Source organism: Pestalotiopsis fici, assembly GCF_000516985.1.
Source record: "Pestalotiopsis fici W106-1 unplaced genomic scaffold PFICI_Scf_13, whole genome shotgun sequence".
Classification (NCBI taxonomy): domain Eukaryota; kingdom Fungi; phylum Ascomycota; class Sordariomycetes; order Amphisphaeriales; family Sporocadaceae; genus Pestalotiopsis; species Pestalotiopsis fici.
This window is the reverse complement of record NW_006917103.1, coordinates 121,221-147,229: the sequence shown is the minus strand read 5'-3', so window position 1 is coordinate 147,229 and position 26,009 is coordinate 121,221. Positions and strand designations below refer to the sequence as shown.

At 49.0% G+C, this 26,009-nt stretch overlaps 10 protein-coding genes across 10 annotated transcripts; 8 read left to right on the top strand and 2 right to left on the bottom strand.

Annotated features, from left to right (window-relative positions):
• Positions 1–2,162: 2,162 nt before the first annotated feature.
• Positions 2,163–3,374, top strand: PFICI_14444 (uncharacterized protein; the record flags this gene model as incomplete). The annotated part of the gene is made up of 3 exons (XM_007843025.1): positions 2,163–2,499; positions 2,612–3,007; positions 3,064–3,374. 3 exons carry the CDS (start codon positions 2,163–2,165, stop codon positions 3,372–3,374), a joined length of 1,044 nt encoding a protein of 347 aa, XP_007841216.1.
• A 641-nt stretch (positions 3,375–4,015) lies between these two features.
• On the top strand, positions 4,016–4,996 carry PFICI_14443 (uncharacterized protein; the record flags this gene model as incomplete). Its single annotated transcript, XM_007843024.1, has 4 exons — positions 4,016–4,148; positions 4,214–4,301; positions 4,367–4,568; positions 4,646–4,996. 4 exons carry the CDS (start codon positions 4,016–4,018, stop codon positions 4,994–4,996), a joined length of 774 nt encoding a protein of 257 aa, XP_007841215.1.
• A 561-nt stretch (positions 4,997–5,557) lies between these two features.
• Positions 5,558–8,498, top strand: PFICI_14442 (uncharacterized protein; the record flags this gene model as incomplete). The annotated part of the gene is made up of 2 exons (XM_007843023.1): positions 5,558–5,560; positions 5,616–8,498. The coding sequence occupies 2 exons, from the start codon at positions 5,558–5,560 to the stop codon at positions 8,496–8,498; spliced, it is 2,886 nt and encodes a 961-aa protein (XP_007841214.1).
• An 858-nt stretch (positions 8,499–9,356) lies between these two features.
• Positions 9,357–10,251, top strand: PFICI_14441 (uncharacterized protein; the record flags this gene model as incomplete). Its single annotated transcript, XM_007843022.1, has 2 exons — positions 9,357–9,390; positions 9,488–10,251. The coding sequence occupies 2 exons, from the start codon at positions 9,357–9,359 to the stop codon at positions 10,249–10,251; spliced, it is 798 nt and encodes a 265-aa protein (XP_007841213.1).
• A 2,269-nt stretch (positions 10,252–12,520) lies between these two features.
• On the top strand, positions 12,521–13,889 carry PFICI_14440 (uncharacterized protein; the record flags this gene model as incomplete). Its single annotated transcript, XM_007843021.1, has 2 exons — positions 12,521–13,501; positions 13,557–13,889. The coding sequence occupies 2 exons, from the start codon at positions 12,521–12,523 to the stop codon at positions 13,887–13,889; spliced, it is 1,314 nt and encodes a 437-aa protein (XP_007841212.1).
• Positions 13,890–15,386: 1,497 nt separating this feature from the next.
• PFICI_14439 (uncharacterized protein) lies at positions 15,387–16,175 on the top strand (the record flags this gene model as incomplete). Its single annotated transcript, XM_007843020.1, has 1 exon — positions 15,387–16,175. One exon carries the CDS (start codon positions 15,387–15,389, stop codon positions 16,173–16,175), a length of 789 nt encoding a protein of 262 aa, XP_007841211.1.
• Positions 16,176–16,423: 248 nt separating this feature from the next.
• On the bottom strand, positions 16,424–18,621 carry PFICI_14438 (uncharacterized protein; the record flags this gene model as incomplete). The annotated part of the gene is made up of 11 exons (XM_007843019.1): positions 16,424–16,638; positions 16,687–16,815; positions 16,871–17,050; positions 17,099–17,172; positions 17,223–17,292; positions 17,325–17,565; positions 17,620–17,794; positions 17,845–18,075; positions 18,110–18,167; positions 18,222–18,414; positions 18,463–18,621. The coding sequence occupies 11 exons, from the start codon at positions 18,619–18,621 to the stop codon at positions 16,424–16,426; spliced, it is 1,725 nt and encodes a 574-aa protein (XP_007841210.1).
• Positions 18,622–19,542: 921 nt separating this feature from the next.
• Positions 19,543–20,496, bottom strand: PFICI_14437 (uncharacterized protein; the record flags this gene model as incomplete). The annotated part of the gene is made up of 2 exons (XM_007843018.1): positions 19,543–20,414; positions 20,460–20,496. The coding sequence occupies 2 exons, from the start codon at positions 20,494–20,496 to the stop codon at positions 19,543–19,545; spliced, it is 909 nt and encodes a 302-aa protein (XP_007841209.1).
• A 2,469-nt stretch (positions 20,497–22,965) lies between these two features.
• On the top strand, positions 22,966–24,673 carry PFICI_14436 (uncharacterized protein; the record flags this gene model as incomplete). Its single annotated transcript, XM_007843017.1, has 4 exons — positions 22,966–23,315; positions 23,423–23,734; positions 23,786–24,468; positions 24,528–24,673. 4 exons carry the CDS (start codon positions 22,966–22,968, stop codon positions 24,671–24,673), a joined length of 1,491 nt encoding a protein of 496 aa, XP_007841208.1.
• A 345-nt stretch (positions 24,674–25,018) lies between these two features.
• On the top strand, positions 25,019–25,977 carry PFICI_14435 (uncharacterized protein; the record flags this gene model as incomplete). Its single annotated transcript, XM_007843016.1, has 2 exons — positions 25,019–25,271; positions 25,325–25,977. 2 exons carry the CDS (start codon positions 25,019–25,021, stop codon positions 25,975–25,977), a joined length of 906 nt encoding a protein of 301 aa, XP_007841207.1.
• Positions 25,978–26,009: the final 32 nt, after the last annotated feature.

Below are 26,009 nucleotides of genomic sequence, written 5' to 3'. Positions count from 1 at the left end.
CAGCAACGAACCAACGGGGCTTCGGTTGCGGAGCTCAAAGAGGAAGCAGCCATCCTTTCGATAGCGCCTTGGCAAGAAGCATCGTCAGATTGCTGGGCGCTGCTGAAAACTACCGGCGGGTGCAGCTAAGGTTGCTGTCTTGCCTCTGGGCCTTGCGGTTGGGTAACAAAAGGAAAAAAAGGAGGGAGAGAATTGGACAATGAGGTCGACTTTCCGTCTTACAACGTCTTGGCAAACTCCATATGCGGAGCTTGGCCCAGGTTTGGTGGATGGATACCTCGTACCCTAGGATTGCACCCTGTGCCTTATTTTTACGTCGTACTCTGTAGTATTGTACTGTGATAGGTAGGCCACGCTCGGGAGGCTCTTGTGGCGAGGCGGATCCGAGACGCCCATTGACCTGCTTGTGGGCTCACTTGAAATTTCGCTGGAGAAATCCATGACAGACATTGTCTCAATGAAAAATGGTCAGAGAAAAAGACAAACCCGACGCATGTCTCTGCTTGATGCGGCCCTAGCCCTGCAAGTGCTGAACGCCAATTCACTCGTTTGAGTGAAAGCGCAGCCCAGATTCTGGGGTAGCTCATGGCTCAGCCAGGGGGGCCTTTCGGAAAATGTGCCCCGAATGTGCTGAGAAGGGTGTGGTAGCTTCAAGCCTCGAGCACCAGACCCGTCCCAGCCGAATTTGCCGTGGAGCCTGCCGTTACGCTTAATTATAGGTCGGTACCACATGAAATCTTAATTTCAACTTGACACTCTATTGATGAGCTAGGTAGGCGAGGGGTCGAGAGCAGCCCAAGAGTAGGGGAAAAGGAGAGAAATAATGTACGATGCCGAGTAGGGTGATACAGTAACTCGGAACAGGACACATGTTCATGTCTCTCCTTTTCTCTCTCGTTCAGTCATGGCTTTCCGCTAAAGGCTTTATCTTGTAGTGCTTCGCACACGAGAATGGCTCGTCAAGCAGACAGAAGAATCGAACCTTGGCCTCGGGTATGACTATCGAGCGCTCGATGCATGCATGCTATTATTGAGGGCGGCCCTCTTCCCACTGGAGCGAGAGGCCGCACTGATTCCGGAAGGTCATGTCAAGTCCCACCTGAAGGGACCGCTAGAATTGTGCCCGCCGACCATCTACTGCCCCCACCAGCTAATGGAAGAGCTCGCAAAATTCGACAACTTGAAAACGGAAATTCTGTCGCCGCGAGCAAATAATAGATCCCTGCGTCTATCAGGGTCCAGTCTGTTGTCTAGACTGGACCCAATACTACCACATGCCTGGTCGCGTGCACATGTAGAGTTGTCTATTGATATCTCTCCTAATCGTGGGCAACTAGGCACGGTAGGAGGTATTTACCTCTTTGGTAAGTCGTCGCTAGTTTCCGGAATTCGGCAACGTAGGAACGCATCTTTGCGCATATTGAAAAGGGGATTGAGGAATTAGACCTTGAGACGCTCTCCGAATTTGTACTTGTCTCGGGTCGGATTGAAGTATCAAGTTTGGGAACAACGGCAGGTCGTACTGTGTGTGCCTTTCTCAGACAAGGGGGAAAGCAATTAGGCGCCATTTGACGCTGCGGGATCGCCATCAAGCTGCTCATGTGGTTTGAGGCCACGGATAATATAAGATGGTATTTCGTAGCATGCCTACAGAAGGGCAATTCCTCAAAGATACTACATTCTCGGGCATGAATTCTCGAGATTAGAATATCCCAATTGCAGAGCGTAGAGTAGCACGCAATATCATGTTTGAAGGAATAAGATCCGCGCATCCATGAACTAGGTACATAACCATTGATAGCCTGACGAGTTCCGATCTCTAATCTGATCCAATGTGCACACTTTGCGCTAGTAGTGGTAAATGTCAACATCGATGATGTCGTTAGCCCACCTCTTCTGCCACATGGTTGGTTCCAGTCTCCACCAGCGCGACCCCACGGGCGGACGCTTTGTTCCTGGCCAAGAAATCAGCTCCTGCCAACATTATTTGCAAGTAGAGAACATGCTTTCGTAATAGGTCAATGTATGCACATGAACGGCAAATGACTTTTGGACTTTTTTGTTTTTTGCTTTAATCTGATACTTGGTAATTGACACGAAATACGCACCGTCTGTACCTACACAGGTATCGAATCCTACGTGGGCATATCCGAGCAGATATAATGGCTCCAGTGGACCCTCAGCGCAAAGGTCGGGTGCTTGTGACTGGCGGCAATGGCTTCATCGGTCATCATGTCGTCCGGGAGCTCCTCGAAAAGACGCCGCATCAAGTAGAAGCTACCGTGCAGAGTTCGCAAATGTCCGCACACCTGCAAGCAGTCCATCGCAACCACCCGCGACTCACGATGCACGTGGTGCCAGACATTACCAGGGCCGACGCCTTTGTACAGGCAGCTCAGCATTGCCATGCTATTATCCATCTAGCAGCACCTCCAATGACGACAGGCTCAGACTTTGAAAACGACTTGGTTCTCCCGGCTCTCCAATGTGTCCAGGTCAGTATTCAATAATGTTTCTTTCCTCGCTGAAAAGTGTTGTGACCTGGACACGGATTTTGGACTTTTGAGTTGACTCCCATGTAAACAAGCAAGAACAACTAACCACCGTTTAGGGATTCAGGCCATTTGCCATGCGGCTGACGCGAATGAGAGCGTGACCAGGTTAGTATACTGCAGCAGCTTTGCGGCCGTTTTTGACCCATCGCCATCGGGATCACTGCCTAGCAAGGTATATACAGAGGATGACTGGAATCCGACAACGTATGAACAAGCCAGCAAAGCTCCCGAGTTGATGCTTTCATATCAGGGTAGCAAGGCGCTGGCTGAGCGCGAAGTGAGGAAATTGTGCAGAGAACAGAGCAAGTGGGATTTGGTCACGATTTGTCCCGGCATTGTCTTTGGCGCTCCTGTTGATGGCTCAGTCGGCACCGTTCAGGAGCTCGCCCAGACTAACGCGGCTCTTTGGGATATGTTTGATAAGAAGGATGTTCCGCAGACTACAGTACCGAGTAAGTGAATATTTGTCTTGTTGCAGTAAACCCCAAGCCTGACACGAAACAACTAGTATGGACAGCAGTCACGTCACTTGCCGAGGCCCAGATCTCTGCGCTCTCGTCCTCAAAGGCCGGTGGAGAGCGGTTTCTGGTCGTCAATGGTGCTTATGAGAACCAGGAACTCTGTGACTACCTGATTTCATCAGATCTTGATGAAGATAGCAAGAGCAGAGTGCCCACGGGTAATCCAGGTCATCGTAGCAACCACTGGAAGGCTGATGGTAGCAAAGCCGCGGAATCTTTGGAATTCTCCAAGCCAACATTAAAAGATACAATTGTTGGCGTGAGAAATTACCTTTTCCGGCTGGCGAAAAGTGCTTGATAGTGAAGCAAGCACAAGTCCAAGGCACCATGATTTGACATGACGGTAGTAGGATTAGAGGATCAAATCTGGGAAGAATACCATCTGCCAATGGTTTTTGGTGGCGCGTCAATCTCTGCTTTGTACTTTTCTATTTGCGTTAAAGACTAGGGATTACACATGCCCCGATCAACTGTGAAAGGTTTCTGTGTTCATCCGCATGACAAATCTTGACAAAGACAGAACACGGGCCAGCCACCTCCATACCTCTCGGCTCTTGGAAAATGTGTTCAGGGGTCCTCACTAAGCGAAAAGCAACTAGAGAAACGTTATACTTGCCCACCCCGCAATCGACGTGGTGGCTCTATTGGTGGACGTGCCCCGTCAACGTTGCAAGGTGGGTATCCTTGGCCTACGCGCACGATGATACTGTCCCAGTATTGGCTTGGAGGTCTCCAGCCCATGTTGTATTTTGCCCAGAGTCCTGCTCGGGCTTGACCTCGGATTTAGGCTTTTGGATAAGGGAGCTTCCCGGTCGCAATGCGCGCAAGACTTGAAAAACCTGAAAATTGAATCCCCGTGTTTTCTGGTATAAATAAAAGTAGGAACAAACTGTTCATCCTCTGTGTGGCCAGCCGACGCCTTCATTGTCCATCGCAACAATGCACGTACAAGCTACACTCTTATATTTCTTGGCCGTCGTTGGTCTATGTGCAGCCAAGTGCCCAGTCGATGATGTATCGGTCATTGCCCATGAGGGGGACTCGGTCGGACGTGAAGAGGTACATGATGGAGGTATGACGATTGCATTCTCGTTTGTGTTGAGCAACTACCACAGATCTCGACTAACGAGATACAAGTAAACCTTTACATTACCGGAAATGTATCCGACACGGCAGTCTTGTATTTGACAGACGTCTATGGCATAAACTTGACGCAGAACAGACTGTGAGCGGCCATTTCCTTGTCCATTACGCCCAGTTGAGAGTACTCTTGTCTAATGAACAAGATAGACTTGCGGATTCATTTGGCCGCGCCGGTTTCTTGACCGTTGCTCCTGATTTGTTTAATGGCACGCCTTCGCCGCTGGACATGAATGAGCCCGGTTTCAACATTACAGAGTTTCTTGCAGAGCACGGTCCCGAGACGACGGATCCTCTTATCGACGTTGCAGTCAATTACCTCAAGGAGACGGTTGGAGTAACAAAGATTGTGGTAAGAAATGCTTCTAGCTCACATGAGCAAGATGGATCATGACAGCGGCGTGAAAACTGATTTGCCATTCTACGCAGGCCACTGGCTACTGCTTTGGAGGTCGCTACGCCTTCCGGTACGCAGCCTCAGGCAAGGGTGTAGACGCCAGCTTTGCTGCACATCCATCGCTTCTAGAGGACAGCGAGATTCTGGCGATTGAGGGTCCCGTCGCCATGGCGGCCGCTGAAAACGACAGCATGATGCCACCAGAGCGCAGACACAATATTACAGCGCTTTTGGGTAATACGACGCAGCCCTACAATGTCGCTCTATATAGTGGGACAAGCCATGGGTTCGGTGTCCGGGCTAATGTCAGCGACCCGCAGCAGAAATTTGGCAAGGAGTCTGCCTTTTTCCAAGCTGTTAGATGGTTTGAGAACTGGGCTTAGGCACGATCCCCGACATGGGAGATAATGTTTGAAAACTCATCTATTACACCCCGAGGCTTTGTGTGAGCGCTGAAGCCTTGAAGCGCAGGATGAAAAGGTCCTGTATTTCGTGTATATATAGAAAATGACTCAAGATGTGTCATGATTACATTTCACAGTCACGAGGAACCTCTATAGCCATGCACACAATTAAAAACATGCGCAGAAGCACTAGGATAGGTTTATTATTGTGGAATCTTCAAGTCGATGAGATCGTACACAGAGAATGACCGAAATCCAGGGGCCATTGACGAAATCTTGACCACACGGCCCCGCCTCAAGGCCAATGGTGGTGCAAGATTGCGGCTCGAGATGCAACGAAACGACGAGAGTATTGCACCTTTCTCCCAGCGATGCAGACTGCCAACCATTCCCACCAATAAGGAGCTAGCCATAAAGACGAATATATATGAGGCTTGAAAACGATTTCGTTTATCAAGTAAACAGCTTACCTATAGACTGCTGGAAAGCTTGATTTCAGACCATCAACTTTTGCATCTGAATATTGGTCTGCTCGATACTATGGTAAGGAATTATTTCAAAGAAAGGTGTTTGAATTATACAATTAACTTGCGCACAGGTGGCTTCAGCTGTGGTCAGCCTCTTGGGGGCATCGTCACAATTTTCAGCCTTTCTCGAGGGTTTTGCATCTCCGCCAACGACTGACAGGCCCTACATTCGATGGTGGTGGCCACACGGTGTCGTCGACCCAGACGAGATCCGCGCCGAGGTAGTGCAGATTGCCGAGGCGGGTTTTGGGGGATTCGAGATTGAGGATGTTCATCACAGTCTCGCCGAGGGAATCGATTATGAGAGCACCACGCACGGCTGGGGTTCGGAGCCGTGGCTTACAGCCTTTACAGCGGCTCTGGAGGAGGCGAACAAACTCGGCCTCGGTCATGACACTGCGTTTGGTCCCAGCTGGCCAATGGGTTCCCAATCTATTGGTGCTGATGATGACGCAGCCGCCAAGGAGATTGTGTTTGGAAAGTCCTTTGTCACAGCATCGACTTTTGCCGGCCCGGTTCCCCCGCCATTCTCAAACCCAAAAGGAAATGTCACTATTCAGACACTAGTCGCGGTACAGGCCTGGCGGTTGGATCAGCGCAGCAATTCCACGTCGAACCCAGTCTACCTCGAGTACGGCTCCATGATGGATTTGACAGCTAGCGTGGTGGACGGCAAAATTGAATTTGACCCCCCGGACAACTCAACGTGGCTTATATACTCGGCCTTTGTCCGCGGTACAGGCCAACAGCCAGAGGACTATCCACATACCAACTCGGCAACATATGTTGTGGATCATTTCGGCACTCTGGGTTGTAATTCTGTTCTAGACTACTGGGATGTCAACATACTTGCAGCGGAAGTCCAGTCACTCTTAGCAGTGGGACCAACGGCACTGTTTGAGGACTCTTTGGAAATGGTGAGTGCCAATTATTGGACAACCAACTACATGAAAGAATTTGAACAGCGTCGTGGCTATGACATTAGGACTGTCCTCCCTATTGTCACCAAGTATAAAAACAATGCATACCTTTTTCTCTTCCCAGATGATGCAGTCCGGGAGGGAGCATTACACGACTATGCAGATACACTCAGCGACCTGTACCAGGATTACCATGTCAAGCCGATTAAGAAATGGCTTGGAGATCGCGGTTTACTGTACAGAGCACAGGTGTATGGTATCCTAGGTCTGGATAGCATGAGACTGGCAACAGGACTCGACATCCCGGAAGGCGAGTCTCTTGGGTTCAAGGTACTCGACCAATACAGAACACTTGCAGGAGCAACAAACATGGCTGGCTTGAATGTTTTGTCAAACGAGTTGGGGGCGTATTCCAAAGGAGCGTATGCCACGAGCTGGAGAAAGATTCTTGGTACTGTCAATCCAGAGTTTGCTGCTGGGGTCACTCGGAATGTGCTCCACGGATTTTCATACATTCGGGGACCCAATGCAACATGGCCGGGATGGGCAGCCTTTACGCCCATCAATGGTGTCGTCGGGTACTCTGAAAGTTGGGGCCCTCGCCATCCCACCTGGCTTCACGCAGGAGACTTTACCGGATATCTGGGCCGAACGCAGTACTTTGCACGGATGGGTGTGGCCAAATATGATTGTGCCTTCTTTCGCCAGAATGGTCATGCACAGGACTCGTATGTTGGCCCGTATTTCACGAGTGATGGAGCAAACTTGGGCTGGACAACTACATATGTGGACTATGGCGTTCTCAATCTGCCGAAAGCGACCGTGTCTGGTCAAAGACTTGCACCAGGTGCGGGAAACTATAGTGTTCTTGCTGTAGACGGTGACGCGCTCGCCGGGTACGCTCCAACACTCACCGTTGGCACGGCGTCTCTGCTAGAGCATTATGCAGAGTCTGGACTGCCTATACTTTTGATTGGCAACTGGTCATCTCCTCGACCTTTTGGCCTAGGATCCATCAACTCGACGTCTGTGGCGACTTTTATCAAAAAGATGTTAAAGCTCGACAATGTGGCAAATGTTGACAGAAATGATATCGCGTCTGGACTTGCACAACTTGGAGTTTCACCCGCGACACAATATGAATCTTCACATTTGACTCACATCAAGCGCGAGTTTGATGCTTTCGACATGTACTATTTCGTCTGTAATTCATCATCGGAAGTAGTACAGCAGACAGTTTCAGTCCCTATACGAAGCTCCCTGGTCGCGCCTGTGCAACTGGATCCGTGGACCGGCAACGCCACCGTCTTGCCACTGTACTCCATCACGCAAGGACGGTTGAGCTTTCCAATACAACTCCAGTCGCTACAATCGACCTTGATTGCGATAGTGCCAGTGCCTTATGATGTCCTTCATGCTACAAACATGACGGTAGAATCACTAGCACGAGACGAATCAGGGGAACAATTGATTGCTCATAGCACCGCTGGCGGGACCTTCCAGGCACAACTACAGGATGGTACATTGAAAACCTTTACAATGGATGACCCAGGACAAGCCTTGGAACTGAGTAACTGGACATTGGTAGTTGATGATTGGCAACCAGAAGATGCGAATGGCGACTTTACCTCTACGAAAAAGATCCGTCATGAACTCCAGCTACAAGCTTTGCAGCCTTGGACATTAATCCCTGAACTCCTCGACACCTCTGGAAACGCTACATATTCTGCAACATTTTCCACAATTACAGAAAAGAACACTACTGGTTACTATGTAAAGTTTGCAAAATTCAATGGCTCATTCCGTATGAAACTAAACGGCATATCTGTTCCACCATTGGACCAGATGGAACTGAACTTTGATATAAGTAAATGGTTGAAAAATGGGACCAATTTGATTGAAGTTGAGCTAGCTTCTTCCTTATTAAATAGGATGAAGGCAACTTACCCGGCTGTTTATTCTGGGCTTTCGTCCCAGAGCTTTGGGCTGACTGGTGTTACTATTCAACCATTTTCCAAGGCTTATCTATTCTAGAAGAATTATACTCTTCGTTGGTGTACTCCTGGAGTTGCCCCTATCGCAGTGATAACATGGTGATATACCTCAATATCATGGGGACTAGAAAGTGATATGTCTTGATTAATATAATCGAGCTAGAAGGGCAATGAGCAAAGTGCTACAATTCACGGTAGGCTGCGGTCCGGTAAATGCGAAAGACTCCTTGGGTGGCTGAGTAAAAGGTTTGCAGTACGCAATGGCGTAAAGCAACCGACTCTGGTGACATGTACCACGGGCCTGCAAGAAAAAAACTAGTGTTAGATCAACCCATTTGTCTAAGTTTGGCAGAATTCAGTTCAAAGTATGGGGGAAAACTGGTTCTATGCTTGCTGTGAGTAAGATGCCAAGCAGTGCAAGTGGGTTTTGGTAGAAACATAATAAGGCCAATTTCTGGCCGCAGACTGTAAAAGATGCTGAATCACATTACGATCGACTCGGAACGTATAAATCGTGTTTCTTGCAATCTATTTACTCTGATCTGGCGACCGTCACTACATGTCGTAAAGAAGGGCTAGAAACGCAGGGGCCGCGGGGTTCTCCAGAGAACTAAACCTCCGCTAGAGCAGTAATGATTCATCGATATGATGTAATGACTCTCGGATGCGCAAGGAACGCGACAAGGACGTCTAATTGCATCAGCCGCGTCAGCGGCTGATAAAGGTCAATAAGAACTGCCTCGTCGCAATTGGAGTTGAGGAAAATTGACTGTCCAAAACCAAGATTGCCCTGCCTTTGCACGACTTGTCCGATTGTTTTTTGGTGCGCCCAAACGATTATCATCGCGGAATTTGCATCAACCGCCAATCTTTGTAAGATTTCACACGATCGTCCATCATGGCTGGAAGTGAACCTGAGAAGGGTGACAAAGGTAAGATATTCACATTGTGGCGCGTACAGTAGACCACCAGGCATAGTCACGAGCGCACATCTCCAGTGTACTTGTACTAAGATCTAATGTATCGCAGTCAGCTGGAGCTGGGGAGGAGGTGCTCCTGGCGGAACGGTCGCCGAAACCAAGCATGACGGCGAGATTGCGATCAAGTCTAAGCGCGGCAATACCATCAAGAAGAATGCATCTCCAGACAATCCCGCGGTCCATGTGGAGCGCTCTGGGAATGATGTGGTCAAAAGAGCCTCTGAGCTCACCATTGAACAAAAGAATTCCTCAAATGGTAAACAGCAAGAAAGTTCCGAGAAGGATCATGGCGAGAAGCGCAAGGCAGGGAGCCAAGAGGTTGACGAGGATGAGGAGGACGGTGGATCAGACGAGGACCGCAAGAATGATGATACCAAAGACCCTCACACCAAGAACATGGAAGGAAAGGAAGTCAAGAAGGGTGGCAAGCAAGCCAACAAGAAACAAAAGAAAGAGCAAGAAAATGTTGATGAAGACAATGACATGAAGGCCAAGAATGGTGCAGAAAAGGATCAAGACGATGATGATGGGGACGAAGATGTTTATAAAGATGACGAGGAGGAGGAGGCCAGTGAGGAAGATGAAGAGGCCAAGGACGATGACGATGGTGAAGCAGCGAGCGAAGACTCTGCGGTTGATACCGGAAAATCCACCAAGTCCAAGAAATCAGGGGAACAGAATCACGACTCCAACGATGCCACCAATCACGAAGACACCAATGCAAAGACGTCTTTGAAAACGAGGAAGGAGTCTGCGCCAAGAGAACAAGGCGACCTCGTGAGTACGCGAACTCGCAGCCAGGACAAAAGCTAGTGGTCTTGAGATTACTACAAATCTAGCGGACATTCTTGCCATGCCAGGCTGAGCCGTCGAGTTTTGTATACTCGACTCCACATTAAAGCAGTGTAAATAGTCGTCGCATCTACTTGCAAATTCCAGACCAATTGCACGAATTTGGTTTTCTGAGCGTTTCATGGTTCCCAATTACGTCTTTCTGTGACAGATTTTGAAGGTAGTTGACGCCCTTTAAAATTTGAAGCTACGATTTCTACAATGGATTGATCGTATTTCCCAAAACCACAGCAGCTTCTAACTGGCTTGAGAGGAGTTGTATTCTCAAATAACGGAATATAGTCTATCAAAGTAATATAGGTTTTGATTGGCAAATCGCCATCCCATTCGCTTAAGCAAACACGTCTCACTCATTGCAACATTGCTATCGTATCGCTTGTCATGATGCTTCGGTCCGGAGGCGATCGCCCGCCTGGGATTTGTTTCCCACATGCTTGGATATGTTATTAGAAGGTGGGAGATGCAGCTGCCAAGAAAGTGCCCAGTCAGTTGCACCGCAGGTGTCACGGGCATGTTGTCTTTTGTTGCTATCGCGGGCACTTGTGATAACAAGACTGTTTGGTACCTGGAATCCGAGCTCTCCCAAAATAGGCAGGCCTGGATTAAGCTTTGGAATATCTGAAACGGGGACAAGATCTTGGATACCGCAAAGATGGTCGGTACCAGCCCACTACCGTTGTAGATGTCTATTTGGCCAATGGCAAAACGCCATCACAAGCTGCCATGAGCACATTGGCGTGTTTGGTTTTGGCCGAGAACAAGAAGCAAGGGCCGAACCAGAATGATGTATCCTCCAATGATTGCAACCAAGAGGACATGCTCTCCGACGGGCGGGGTTTTGACCGTGCCCAGCCAGTAGATTGACGTGGCCTCTGAACTTGAATCATTTCATTCGCAACACAGCGAAAGAGATAGATGGCCTGATAAAATTAATGGACGGCTACCTAGCTGTTGCGAAGCAAAGCATTCGTTTCTGTCCTCTGTGAGACGTGATTGCGCTGCCTTGTCTTTAGATCAGACGGCGATGGTAATCCAAGACGACCTTCTGGCAAGGGATTCCTCGCCCATTGAACGCTAGGACGATGAATTCATTCGCCCACACTGATCCGCACCTGATTTAGTGACGGCAGACAACCATGTGGGTTGCACTGGTTGCGGCTTTGGATAGACGAGATGTGGTCTTTCGCTTACGCAGGGTGGCAGGGCGCCAGGGATTCGAATGGGTCAGACGGGGGGCTGAGGGGATGGATTTGATCGCTCAAAGACTTGCGATCGTCCTTGTTTAGTGGAGTGAGGGCGGGTATCCCATGTAGCTTTGGGGGCTTCTAGAGGAGCTCTAGAGCTCATGAGTTCACGAACCGCGCAGAGCTCCACGTGCTTTCGGTAAACAGCGTCTGGTGTACTTTTGCCTGGTAAGGCGGGAAGCTCAAAAGGGTGAAGGAAGTCGGCGGTAGCAAAGTTAAATGCAGAAGGCTCTACCTCTTGAGTGAAACTATATTTTGTGTACGATTATACCTTTCTATACCTAGAATCAAGGACATGTCTTGAAACCAAAGCTACTATATTGATGTGGTGCCGCACCAGGGAGTGTTATGTGAAATCAATATTTCTTGCCATGGTTTCCAGGTTACCAAGCTGATTTGCCGCCCCGCCAATCCCGTCGTCCACCCACCCCCACGAAGCAGACTGGTAGTAAACGTGCGCGTCCTCGAGTTCAGGGGCTTGGCGGGCTACACATGAGGGTACTATCAGTGGTATCTACTATTCCGTAGGCCGGGGGGAGGGGGGAAAAAAAAAAAAGATCATCACCCCTGTTGTATATTGATAAATAAGCCCACTAATGAATCGTCCACCCACAGGACCGGGCAAAGTCAGTCCCCTAGTGTAGAATGACGAACATGCCATTGCTGCGTCGTAAGCGATGCTTGATCCGTTCTTAGCACACATCTGCCACTAGCAACCACAGGGTAAGTAGGGGCCAGGGCCTGAATGTGGCATCTCCTTTCGGGGTGAGGCACTACGTATATTGCCATATCAGTGGCCTGGATCCGCACACGATGGGACGGATCGATCAATGAAGCTGCTCACTCTTTTCTTGTCCCTCTTGCGATTTTTGAGCCTCTCACTTCTCGAAGACAATGGTTGATAGTTGATTGCTCTCTTGTACGCTCCTTTCTCGACTCCAATGGGGCTAATCTCCCCCCTCAGTCGCTATCGCCTATACTGGCGGATGCTGGGCGCAGTCTCTGCTATTTTGCTTTTATACCACATTATTAGTATCCGAGACACAATCGCTGTCCAACAACAAAGCGACGACCACCTCAATCCGATCAAGAAGTTATTCCGCCCACGACCCCCCGTATGCGCCCAGATACAAGGCTTGGAAGACATTTTTGTCGTCCTAAAGACTGGCGCCAACGAGGCCCACGAGAAACTGCCAGTCCATTTCGCCACTACACTGCAGTGTGTCCCCAACTATGCCATCTACTCGGATCTAGAAGAGACCGTTGCCGGCCACCATGTCTATGATGCCCTCGACAAGATCAACCCCGAAATCGTCGCGACACACCCTGATTTCGTGTATTACCAGAACTTGAAAAAGGGCGGTACAGGCGCCTTTTCGGCCGAGGAGGTTGAAGAGTGGAAACATGCACAGAATAGTGTTTTTGGGCGCGACAGCCCTGGCTGGAGGCTGGACAAGTGGAAGTTTCTCCAAGTGGCCGAAAAGGCTTTGAAGCAAATGCCCGACGCCAAGTGGTTTGTCTTTATGGAGACGGATACCTACATCATGTGGTCGCAGCTTCTCCTTTGGCTGGGCCACTTTTGGGAGCAGTATCCCTACTATCTTGGAGTGCAGATGCAGATTGGTGACGATGTCTTTGCCTATGGCGGCGCCGGCTTTGTCTTGTCCAATACAGCCTTGAGAATGGTTGTGAAGCAATACAAGCTGAAGAGAAAGTACTATGACCTGCTTACGGGAGATCACTGGGCTGGCGACTGTGTGCTTGGCATTGTAGCCAAGGATGCTGGTATCAATCTGCAATGGTCATGGCCGAACCTGTATGGCGAGAAGCCAAACGACATGGACTTTGGCGACGATTTCGCAGGTGACGATATGCACTTGTGGTGCAATTATGCTTCGAGTTACCACCACATGACGCCAGCCGACATGGTCCAGCTTCACGAGTTTGAGAATGCATGGAAGGAATTGGTAAGTATTTCAATTCTAATTGTTATTGTATAATTCAGGACTAAACTTGTGATAGAATGGTCGGACTCTGCGACATAAAGACATTTTCCGCCAATACCTGTTCCCCCAGATGATGCCACTAAAAGCCGATTGGGATAACCTGTCAAATGAAGTCCGGGATGAAAGCAGTTCTTTGGAGGAGTGTCGGTCCCTCTGCCAGGCCGACAATGAATGCATGCAGTTTACGATAAAGGGGGAGACTTGCAGCACCTCCAAGATCATCAAACTTGGCCAGAAGAGCTCGGCTGCACCAATGCAGGTGAATTCGGGCTGGATGATGGACCGTGTGAGCAAATACATGACGGATATGGACTCGTCATGTTGGGACCAGACTTGGATACAACCCTGATTGCCACTTAGCGGAAATAAAGGATTATGTTTGGCCTTGGAAAATTCCGTCGTTTCTGTCTACTCTTGCTAGGCGGAACAAGTGGTCACGTCAACGACCCTCCAGGCCTGACGTTTGGGAGTCCCTTGCCAACTATAGGCCAAGTTCTTGTGTCTTCCATACTTGGAGAGCCTCTGGGATGAGTTGCTACAATGCACAGTCATGGCCCTGGTAAAAGAGGTGCGTTGGATCATGGCCATAATTCTTGGTTTCGATCCCAATGACGATTCGTTTCCCGGTGCGAGCTTGATCTAGATTTAGGTCTCCCAGACCCCAGAACAGTACGTGGGATCAGGAACTCATGGCAGCCAAGTGTCTGTGTTGTGCGACACAAGGACTGAAGATTGAGCTCGGAGATCACTTGCATGGTACTACAGCCGCACATTACGAGGTACGATGATCAAGTTTTATGACTCTGGGCTTGCTACCTAGTCGCAAAGGACTAAGGCAATCCGACCTGGACGTGTAGAGCAGAGTATGGGCGCTGGGCTTTATGGTTTTGTCTTGATTCCGGAATAAAAAAGAAAAACTTTGGAACCAGCATTCTGTCTCATTCGAGAGCTTGTTGAAGATTTGAGCTGTCCATATACAATAGCCTCCTTGGTCACGAGAATTGTTTTGATGATTTGTAAGAACGCATAGCACACAAGATGGATTATTCAATAAAGTGTTCAGCCAAGATTTATCAAACACCAGGCGCCAATCAAGGTGTTGGCTACAAAACAGCCAAGAACTTGGTCTACCATGTGATTCCTGACTGCCGTGATGAGGCACGGCGGCACTGGTCCTGGCATCAAAGGCACTGTCACCGCTGAATAGATGGATGTGATGGGCCAACAGTCTATCCAAGAGGTAGCCCTTTGTATTGCACCGCAAGCACTGTATCAATGGCTAGCCCACTTGCGGACCCTTTGCCTCTACCGTATCGTGCCACCTACATAGTACAATAATAGCGCAGAAAGTGCCCCGCGTATTGTAAAAAACACTTGAGACACTCGCAGCGCATAGTCTTTAATCCTATATTTAGTCAATGGAAGGCGACTGAGCCCACTCAATTGTCTAACCAACTGGCACTGTCATAGGTGCAGTATGTAGGTATGTTGACTGCGAAAGGTACACTCGCATACGCAGCCCAAGCGTCGAGCCCCGGTTGGCGAAGTCCGGCGCGCATGCAGCCCACAATTGGCTGGTCATCCCATCGGGAAGGTCCAGACTCCAGAGGTCTTGGGCGTCCAAGAATCTTTCGGGGTCCGAAATCCATTAGAGGATCCGCTGGTGTTGCATCTCTTTTCCTTTCTCAATCCATCTCATGAAGAAATCTGATCATTTGCGACAGTAATATTTGTCTGATTTCCTAGAGTTCAAAGCATTCACCATTTGATCATCAAGAAAACTCTTGTTTCGAGGGACACGTGTATCAAGAAGCAGAGAAGAGCAGCGACTATCAGCCAAGTCACCATGGCCGATAAGGAGGAAAATCTTGATTTGCCGCGCATGCTATGCCTCCACGGTGGCGGTACAAATGCGCGCATCTTCAAAGCCCAATGTCGTGTTATTGAGCGCGCATTAAAGCAGCAGTTTCGGTTCGTCTATCCCGAAGCCCCGTACGAATGCCAGCCTGGTCCGGACGTTGTCTCTGTGTATGCAGAATATGGCCCCTTTAAACGCTGGCTGCGTTGGCTACCAGAGCACACTGAAAGAGACAATGAAACTACCGTCAATGACATTATGGGGAATATCAAGGCCGCCATGGATGAAGATGACCGCAAAGGTGCTACCGGGCCCTTTGTGGCAATGCTGGGTTTCAGTCAGGGCGCAAAGCTCGCCGCAAGCCTTCTTTTCAAGCACCAAAAGCGTATCGAAAAGCTTGGCGTGGATAAGACTGGGCCGGCATGGAAATTCGCGGTTCTTATGGCAGGGCGCGCTCCGCTGGTTTCATTTGATCCCGAAATATTCACATCGACTATGCTACATGAACCATCACAGATAGCACTTGGTGGACAGCCGGATCTTATGGACGCCGCAAGCGAAGACCACATTCTGCGGTTACCCACAATCCATGTGCATGGATTATATGATCCCAACATTAATCTTCATCGAGACTTGTTGGAGAATTATTGCGACGGAGATACAGTGAGGGTTTTGGAATGGGATGGAGGTCATAGAGTCCCGCTAAAAACAACAGACATTACTCCGCTGGTTGAGTATATCTTGGAGATTGCCGAGGAAACCGGTGCTCTGTCTTGACCATGAGGACAAGGACCTGTTGAATGCCGGGAGGTTGACAAGGGTCAGAGATGAAGCCATTATATATTTGCATTTTCCATAGAAGGAACAAATCTGTAGAGCGATTGAAGCGACCCACGCATCGTATTGCTCGTTTCCATTAAGGAGATGCTTGAGTTCAATAGAGATGCATACCACACATTGTCAAATTCGCCTTGAGCGTCCAACTAACCTCGATACTTCTAATACGTGTTTTCCTAAGAATCTAGTTAATGCTGAAATCGGAAGTCCAGTCGCTTGTTGCCTTCGTCAGTCGTGGTTTCGAGATAATGCAACTTGTCCTCATCGGACATGGCATTCCACTGAGAGTCTCGAGATTTATTGCGCCACACATAATATGCTTTTGTTGCTAGGTAGACGGCAATGTTGCCAGCGAGAATGCCAATCAGCGCACGGTTGCCTCGGCGGTAAAGAGGTGCATCATCTGAAAAGATGTGAGCTTCTGTAAAGTAAGACGGTGGTGAATACTGACCAGATCGATACACATTGGATGAAATAATGCCCCCAGCCTGTACAAACATGTTGTAGCAGGCAGCTGAGACAGTTCGGGAACGGACGGTATTTGAGTTTCTTGAGTTCCATCCGACTTGTATGGCATGAGCTGACGGGAAATTCAGTACGGCGTTATTCGGCAATCAGTGGAGGCGGCAACATACCATTGGGATAAGATAGCAAAAGAGTGGTCACCGTCCAAATGATCCAGCGACTGGTTTTGGCCGTGTCTGCCACATTGAGGTAAATGAGAAACGGCAAGAGCCAAATTTGACCGAGCATTGAGGTTAACGTGAGCTCCCCAAAGACTTCGGCTGCATAGGTCAAGGAAAGCATGGTTATGACTTGAGATTTGGTCAGTCATGGCACTCTTGATTCAATTCATTACTCACTATGACCAACTGTCCAGGGGATTGCTAGCAAGTTGGACTGGAACGTGTCAAAGCCCATGTTCTTGAGAGATAATCTGCCTCGAGTCAGCCACGACCAAATATTTCCATCAGATATGCAACTCACGTAAGGTACTGCGCCTCGGGTGTCGCAGGGATCTGGAACAATAGTCCAATGATGTAGAGGGGCCTGTGACCTATTAGCATGAATTGCCTAGGTAGACGATACTCTGCATCACTCGCCATAGATCAAAGTCCTTGAGACTCTTCCAAAGCAAGCGAGGTGTAATGGGTTGTCTATTATGCATGGAACCCTTGCTCGGATCTTCACGAATAATGCGATTCACAATGATGGTTTCTTCGCGTTCACTGAACCATCCGTGCTTTCCCCTAAACCAACTCACTGTCTGGCATGGCCCGGCAGGCATCAAACCAAAAGACAGGACGCCAACCACCAATGTCAGGATACCCTTGATGACAAGGAATTAGTAGTGTTGGACGTTGGAGGTGCGAGTAGAACGTACCTCGAAGAGGAAAAGCCACCTCCATCCCGATTGGCCGTGTAGACCTCTGGTGTGGAGGAATCCATAGGCGAGGAACCCAGACAAGATATCGGCAACACTCATCATGGTCCAAAAGAATCCAAGCCGTAGATTGAGCTCATGGTGCTTGTAAAAGTAAGAAAGATAGAGAATAACACTTTTCAAATGTAAGCAAATGCTCAAATCGCAACGGTCATTGAAACCTACTCGGGAATGAAACCCCCCTGAAGTATACCAATCAAGGCACGGCAAGCCAAGAATGAGTCGCGGCCTTTTAACCAGAATTGACAACTCGCGACGATACTCCAGAGTATGAGTTGAGCGGGAATCCATCGATCAGGGCCTATCCACTTTGAAACTAGCTGTGATGGGAGTTCTGCACATAGAAAGGCAAGCTTGAAAACAGTGTTTCCCAGGTTGTAATCTGTCGGATATGAGCTCAAATCTTGGTTATACAGCCGCCTTTAAGTACTTGCCATTGGTTTTAAGCTTTAAATCATTGAGAAAATTGTCCGTCAAAGCCTGTTGTACTAGAGAAGCTATGTTTAGTACAATATCCTTGAAGAGCAGCAAAATTTACTTACAGTTTGTCCGGTCCAATTCCAGGGCCATGAACATGATACAAGCCCATACCATGATATGCAAGTCAATCTTTCGGACCAATTTATACTCTTCTGCCCAACTCCATCGGGCTGAGGGGTCGAATCGGTGCAGATTCTCCCAGTCATCTCGGGGTCTGTACTTTAACGCTGTCTCTGGGTCGTCAAAAACGCTTGGCTATACTTGTTTAGCATTCTGCTTGTCAATATTACCCTTTTTACTTACCTGTGTGGCTATCGCATCGGGGTTGTATGCCGTCCTGCGTTGAAAGAAGAAGCGTCTCTCCTCTAGCGGCGCACCCAAGGGGGCAGCTGTATCTAATGAACTTGTCGAGCCCTCGTGTTGGAATTTGGCGACATGGTTCTTGACGAGAATGGTTGACATGACGACACTATGGAGAGCACGAGTGATTCAAAGGTTTGGAGGTGTGAAACTTGTAAATAATCTTGCAACTCGAGCCTTGTCCATGGTCTTATACCAGGCCGGACTGTGGTGTGATGAGGCCGAGGGTATTGTGAATCGTGGGGGGCAATAACTAAATCTCTCAACTAGTGCTTTGGATTCCAAAAGAGCCCTTTGAACCTCCAAGTCTTGATTGATTGGCCAGTGATGTTGCATGTTGGTGCCATCTACCACATTTGCATGTTTGGTCCATACGTTGAGCCAAGATGAGTAGACATGCCAAGGCTGTCCAGATTCAAAATCTCACTGCTGGGCGCAGCAATAGCGCGGCTGATGGCTTGGTGTGTGCAGTAAACAAATGGGATATTGTCATGAGGTCTTTAATGCTGGTCATGACGTGCTGCATCCTGAGGGATGGCCAAGACCTTTGTAGAACAATTAGCGATTCAAGAGATCGTGTATGAATTCTTAGTAAAAATAGTAGTAGACTGCGAATTTGCTAGTCATTCTCAAGAACAAGATCGTATTCAATGATTTTACTTGCTCGTCGCTTGATGGGTTGATTGCCAAATACGAGTTGAACTAGGAATAATACATGAGATTCGCACAACTATTAGGGGAAAATTGAATGTAGTATCTGTGGTTGTAATACGCCGGGCTGAATACTATGACATTTTGAGCAACCACTTGATTGGTGCATAAAGCATGTTACCGCTTCTCATTTTGCCCTAATAACCAATCAGATCAGTCCCGAGGGCAAGGACCGCAACCTTGAGTCGATGGCGATATATCACGACATGATAACCCCGCAGTCGTCCTAGATGCCGGGACTGCTTCATGGGCTGTACTTTGCTTGCTTTGCAAAGAGTTCTGTGCCTCACGATCAAGTAAAATCTCTCGGCGTTACGCACGTGATGGCAAGGGATGCAGTCTTGCCCACTCTTCAATGAGAGTCAGCTCAACGGGCAGCTCTTTGAGTACTTGTTCCATGTCTGGTTTGAACTCGTCACTCTCGCGGTAATAGGTATAGGCTTTTCGCATGTCGCTAACAACACGGTCAAGATCGAGGCTGGACCGATCCTTCATTGCCTGACTGATTTTTTCGCAAAAGTCATCCACCGTTTGGCTTTCGTATTTGAGCGATCGGTTCCAGGCTCGAGACAGCTTTTCAGTCAGTTGTGGTAGGCAAACTGTTTCAGGACCAGCAACAGCAAAGTTCCTTCCGTCGAGATCGGGACGCTTCATTGCTGCCATCATGAACTGCGCTATATCGTGATGGCAAATCCAAGAGACCTCGAGACTCTCTTGGTGACAATAGACAATCGTGTCTCTCTCGACAAGAGGCGGCCTGGCCCATCCCTCGAGCAAGTTCTCCAAGAACACGACGGGCTGAATGGAAATAACGGGAATACCGGTAGCTCGAAGCAGTCGCCGTATTTCTCGGCGATCATCTTGTGCCCTGATGCCCTTTGATTCGTCGGGTACTGGCATGCTCGTGTTGAAAACGATCAACTTTACATTGCTCGCCTTGGCGGCGGCCTCGCCAATCTTTTTGGCTGCCGCAATGACGGGTTCGCTGGTTTGAAAGGATGTGGAAGGGAGGTTCAAAAAGATGATTTCCCCATGTTCCAAGACTTTATCAAGTCCATGGGCATTGTCAAAGTCGAGAGCAAATGTCTCTATGGACTTTTCGTCAATATCAAGTGGTTTGGGGTTGCGGCTCACGGCGACGGGGTCATGTCCCGCGCGGGATAACGCCGCCACTTGAGCAGCACCTGTTCATGTGAGCTTGGCGTTTAGTAAATGTGTCAATAACAAACCTTGGACACCGGAGGCCCCGAATACAACGACACGCATGATGGAACGATTACTGATACAACTTGGGCTTTCAATCACAAAAGTCTAGAATGCCTGGTAGCGCTATCAAGTTGACATTTCTGGGATCTGAAGAACTGCTCGACCTTTTTATTTCATGTCTTTGCATTGTGCTTCTTTAACGAGGTGCAAGGGCTTGGCTGCCGGATAACGTTGCCCGCGTCGGCAACCCGCATCAGCCCTTGAGCAAAATCGGATGATTCGAGACTTTTAAAGGCGACAACTGCGTCATTGACAACCGGATGAGACTGGAATTTATACAAATCGTGTATAGCTCTTTTCAGTTTCGTCAACCGAGCATCCGTAACATGTATCTATAAGACGAGGCGCAGCCATTGGAATGTTTAGTTGCAGCGAGCCTTGCCCAAAAGAATTGAAGTATTGCCTCACGGTGGTTTTTTATGCCCGATTTTCATTCCTGGTATATCGTGCGTCGATTCTCGTGTCAAAGGATCCACAGAGTGAAATGATGGAGACGGTCTGAGTGAATGGCTGTCTAAAAGGTACCGTTGGTCTTGTATGCTTGGACAAGAGTCCATCCAATGAATTGGTATGGCGAGGGGATAACTACAACTTGATAGCCGCTCCCTTTGCCGTGCCATCTTCCACATCAACAGCAAAGCACTCGATTTGACGCGTCCGTATTGATGCGGAATTATAGAGTACACTGAAGAATACTAGTCTTTCTCAGACAGCAGAGGTCGATGGCCGATTCGGTGGTCACAAGTGCATGTCGGTCTCGGATGCGGTAGTATGGATTGTATTGATCTGACTCTAGAGTATTAGCAAGTGCAACGACGCACAAAAGGATTCATTTTGACATGGTTGATCAGCGAGCAGTGAGCCAAACTGTAGTTGGTGCTTTGCTAGGACGATAAAGTTTAAGCTATTTGGCAATGGGTATCACTTTGAAATAGGAGACTCGACTGTCTGCTGAATCAATGCCGTCGTCGTCATCAGCGTTGAGCGCCAGCTGATAGGACGTCGGCGGCGCCCGTTGAATCTCCCAGGTAAGCGGCGACAGTCCTATTTCTGGAGTAGCTGCCGCAGCTACGAAATGCTAAACCTGAAGGGATCGTCTTACACGAGGTACCCGCAAGACGGCCTCGGTAGACACATGGCACCACGTAATGTAGCCCCAGCCTAGGCGAAAGCCTGAGCTAATAAATGACTCCAATAATCCGACATTACGCGAAATGCGAGGTAACGGATGTCAAGGATAGAAAGGGAGGCGATTCAGTCAATAAGCAACAGCGCTTGAGAATCGCACTGAAAACATTCATTGATTGTGTTTTTGGATAGCAGCGTCAAAGGCAGTGCCAAGAGGCTTTTTTCCTTGGGAACAGTAAGAAACTGCACAAGGAGACACACAAGCCTCAACGCTCTGCCGATGGCTTGCTTGGCAAACGGGGAAAATATCTCCGGCTTCTGCAGCCAAGTCGCCAAGCGAGAAACAAGCAATAACGGGAATGCGGGACGATCTCAATTGCCATGGCTTGGCAGCCATCATGTTCAAGGTCGCAACAGGTAATGTCCAGTTGATTATTTGAAAGAATCATTTCATTCTGTAGTCATTCTTGACAAGGTGAGCAGAATAGGCCTCTCTTGGTTTTATGTAACAATCAACTCTTTGCAACCCGCATGAAAAACTAGAGGCAAAAGACTTTTTTTCTCGCAAGACCCTGAGCCCACTCAAAATCTCCAAGCAGGACCCAGTCATCCGGTTGCTCGGGCTCGTCCGGAACCAAGTACACGCCACTGTAAAAACCCTTTGCATATGAGATCCATCTTTTTGGCTTTCATGACCAACGCGCACGCGACTTTGCGGTCAAGACGACTGAAGGGATGGATCCCACGACGGTCTAATGACTAGCAGGCAATACATGTCTGCAGAGTCGGTTGACGGCTCGGTTCCAGAATCCGATTCGCTTGCACAGAGAGCTGAATGCGATGCGTCCTGCACTATTCCATGATCGTTATGCCCTGCAATAACCATGCATCCATCCAATCTCCCCTTTCCCCCACGGGCCACACACACCTCTAGCCAGGCCGTGTGTGAGCGGCTTTTCCGTGACGCGACGCTCTCTCTTGAATGGGCAGCGCTTCTTATCTCTCTCCCTCGTCTGATGCCGGCTTCCTATCGCGGCCATGCCTGGCTTGCCTGGGATTTGTATTCTAGTTTGTGCCCTTGGTCTGGATCGACCAAACGTGTACCTAATAATGCCAGTCAAGCCGGTGGGGCCACTGATAGAATCGGCGCGACTCGGTTCACGAACCCACCCGTCACGACCATATTTGAACACTGTTGCTGCCATGACTAAAATTTTCCCAGACTGACCCGTTTCCCTGGTTCAGTTGTGTCTTTTTTTCTTCGGAGGTCAGCGAAAGTCTGCCACAAACAACGGCACGGACGACGGACACCGCCTACAGCTACCCTCATACACACGAGCCATGGACGCATCATCTACCGACAGGCCCAAGGAGGTCGCCGAGGGGGAAAAGGCCCAGTACACGGCTGGAAACAATTACAGCGACGAGGACATTGCGCTCGCAGCCTTGCGCAGGATCACGACCAGCGAGCCTGGCCATCCTACACACTGGCCTCTATGGAAGAAGTGGCTCATTACGACCATTTACTGTATGCTGCAGACATTTGTCACGCTGACAAGTACGACATATGTGAGCGCCGAGTTCTTGATTGAGGAGAAATTCAATGTCTCGAACACGCAAATCGTCGCTCTCGGACAGAGCATGTTTATCCTTGGAACCGCCGTAGGACCCGTTGTCCTCGGACCTCTATCGTATGTACTTGTCAACAGCAAGCCCTCGTCTTGACTTATTTCGCGGGGAGAAGATTTGTAGCAGCAGGCCATGGATTTCGGAGGATTGTGCTAACATTTTTATGCAGCGATATTGGTGGCCGCAAATGGGTCTATGTCGTCGCAATCTTCTTTTATGCACTGGTCAATATTGGCTGTGCTCTGCCCCTGAACCTGCCCATGCTCATCATTTTCCAATTCCTTAGTGGAACAACTGGCAGTGTAGCCTTGTGCAATGTCGCAGGAACTATTGCAGACTTGTTTGGCAGCGAAGATGGCGCCGGCCAACCCATGGCCTTGTTTGTCGCATCCGCCAACATTGGTCCCAGTATTGGATCTCCTGTTGGAGAATGGATTGCAGACAATGTCAACATGGGCCTACCCTGGATCTTTTGGATCAAGTAAGTGTTTATGCGTATAACCTATGCCAGTCATGCTAACCTTTTGAATAGCGTCATTATTGCCGCTGTTTTTGTTGTCATCATGTGCTTCATTCCCGAAACACTGCCCAGCATTGTGATTCGCAATGAGGTCAAGAAGCGCAACCTTGACGAGCCCGAGGAGATTGCCGTTCTCGAGGAAAAGGTCAATGTTTTCAAGGAAATCAGATTTGTCACCTTGATGGCTCTGCGCATCATGGTCACCGAGCCCATGGTCACTTTGCTCGGTGTTTACAATGGGTTTGCCTATGGTCTCTTGTTCCTCTACCTGGACGGAGTGTTTGATGTGTTTGTCGTCAACAATGGTCTGTCCTATATTGGTGCCGACTTGACCTACCTCAACTTTGTTGTAGGTGTCGTGGTCATGTTCATGTTTATCCCACTCCAGACCTGGCTCTTTAAGCGCGACCGTCTCAAGAATGGTGGCATTGGCCGACCAGAGGCACGCTTCCTGACGTCTCTCGTCACCGTCTGGCTCTTTCCCGTCTCGCTCCTCTGGTTCGCCTTTACCTGCGACGGCAACACTTCGTTTTGGTCGCCCGTCGTTGCCGGTGGTGTTCTCGGCTTTTGCGACCCTCTGCTGTGGCTCAGCATGTTGAACTACATCACCGATGCCTACACGACTGTTGCCGGATCTGCCATTGCTGCTTTCCTTATTCCTTCGTTTGTGATTGCTGCTGCCTTGGCCCATGCTGGTAAGTTCAAAATGCATCGATTCGTGAAGAGAGAACTCGAGACTAATTCATTTATACAGGTATCGCCATGTTTGAAAACATGAGCAGCAAGTGGGCAATGGCCACTCTTGGCTTTGTCTCTTTTGGCCTGGTAGCTCTCATTTATGTTGTATACTTTTTTGGCCCAAGGATGCGGGCTCGATCAAAGATTGCCCGATCTCCTTAGGAACGAGGATGTCTGTGCTTTCTATCAAGCATTGTGTAAAAAAATGTATAAATTGAAATGGAATGCGACTGATCCTCATTTAGGATCCTATACCCCCGTATTAGTAGATGAAATAGGCTAGAAATCAAAAGCCGTCTAAACTAGACTTTGTTGCCGACTTTGTGACTGCCAAGTTTTAATGACACTAACCCAGCTAGGAAGTATACAAGATATTACCCAGGTCACAAGAGGGTGTTTTTGGAGTTTACCGAGGATTCCATGCTGTCATGTAAGAAACTCTGCAACTTTTCCCCCTTTGATTGTTTATGCATTGCCTTTGTACTTGTAGCTCTGGATGAGTTCATCATGACCGGAAAACAATATGCCGACGTTGTGCGCCCAGTGATTTACATGTTGGCTGGTTTCGTTTTTTTATACCTTTTGCGAATTAATCAACTATTAAAAGGTACTCCAGATGAGATCCGGAAGCTCGCGGGTTCGCCGTGGACAGCAGATTTGCTCAAAGAAACTGGTGCAAGACTCTGCCAAAAGCCCATTGACTATACTGGTCAGTTACCAGCCCGACAAGAGCGTCGCTATGTCGTTACGGGAGGAAATGGTGAGATTTACTGTCGGAGCATGGGGTACGAAAGTGATATTGATCCATCGCAGGCCTTGTCGGCGGATTCATTGTTCTGCAATTGCTCGCGCGGGGTCAGCCACCCGAGAGCATCCGCATTCTCGATATCAGAAAGGCAGAGAGAAGCGACATGCTTTCCGGTCCGGCAACCAAGGTCGACTTTGTGCTTACAAACATTTCATCTCGGGCTTCTGTCAAGGCAGCCTTTGACAAGCCGTGGCGCCCGTCAGTAGCTAGCCTCCCGCTTACAGTGTTTCATACTGCAGCTGTCATTATTCCGTCGGATAGGTCGCGGTTCTTGTATGACTTTCCAGAAGCGGTCAACGTTGACGGCACGAAAAATGTCTTGGACCTCGCCAAGGAGGCTGGCGCGGACATTTTCAGTTCAACTTCATCTGGGTCCATTGCCATACGACCTGTGAATCCCTGGGTCGCACCATGGGCGCGTTCGCCCCAAAATTTCTGGCAGATGCTAGATGAGAGAGACTTTTACAAGCCGTTGCGACCGCATGGCGACTTTTTTGGCAACTATCCCGCCTCTAAGGCGGCAGCTGAACGGATCGTTTGCGAAGCGAATACGGACACTTTTCAGACTGGTTGTATTCGTCCAGTCAATGGTGTCTATGGTAACCCCACTGATAATACTGTTGGAGACCCTCTGGCTAGGTCTGTCTTACCAACGTGAGTCAAAATCTGCCCCGCGTCTACGGAACCGAA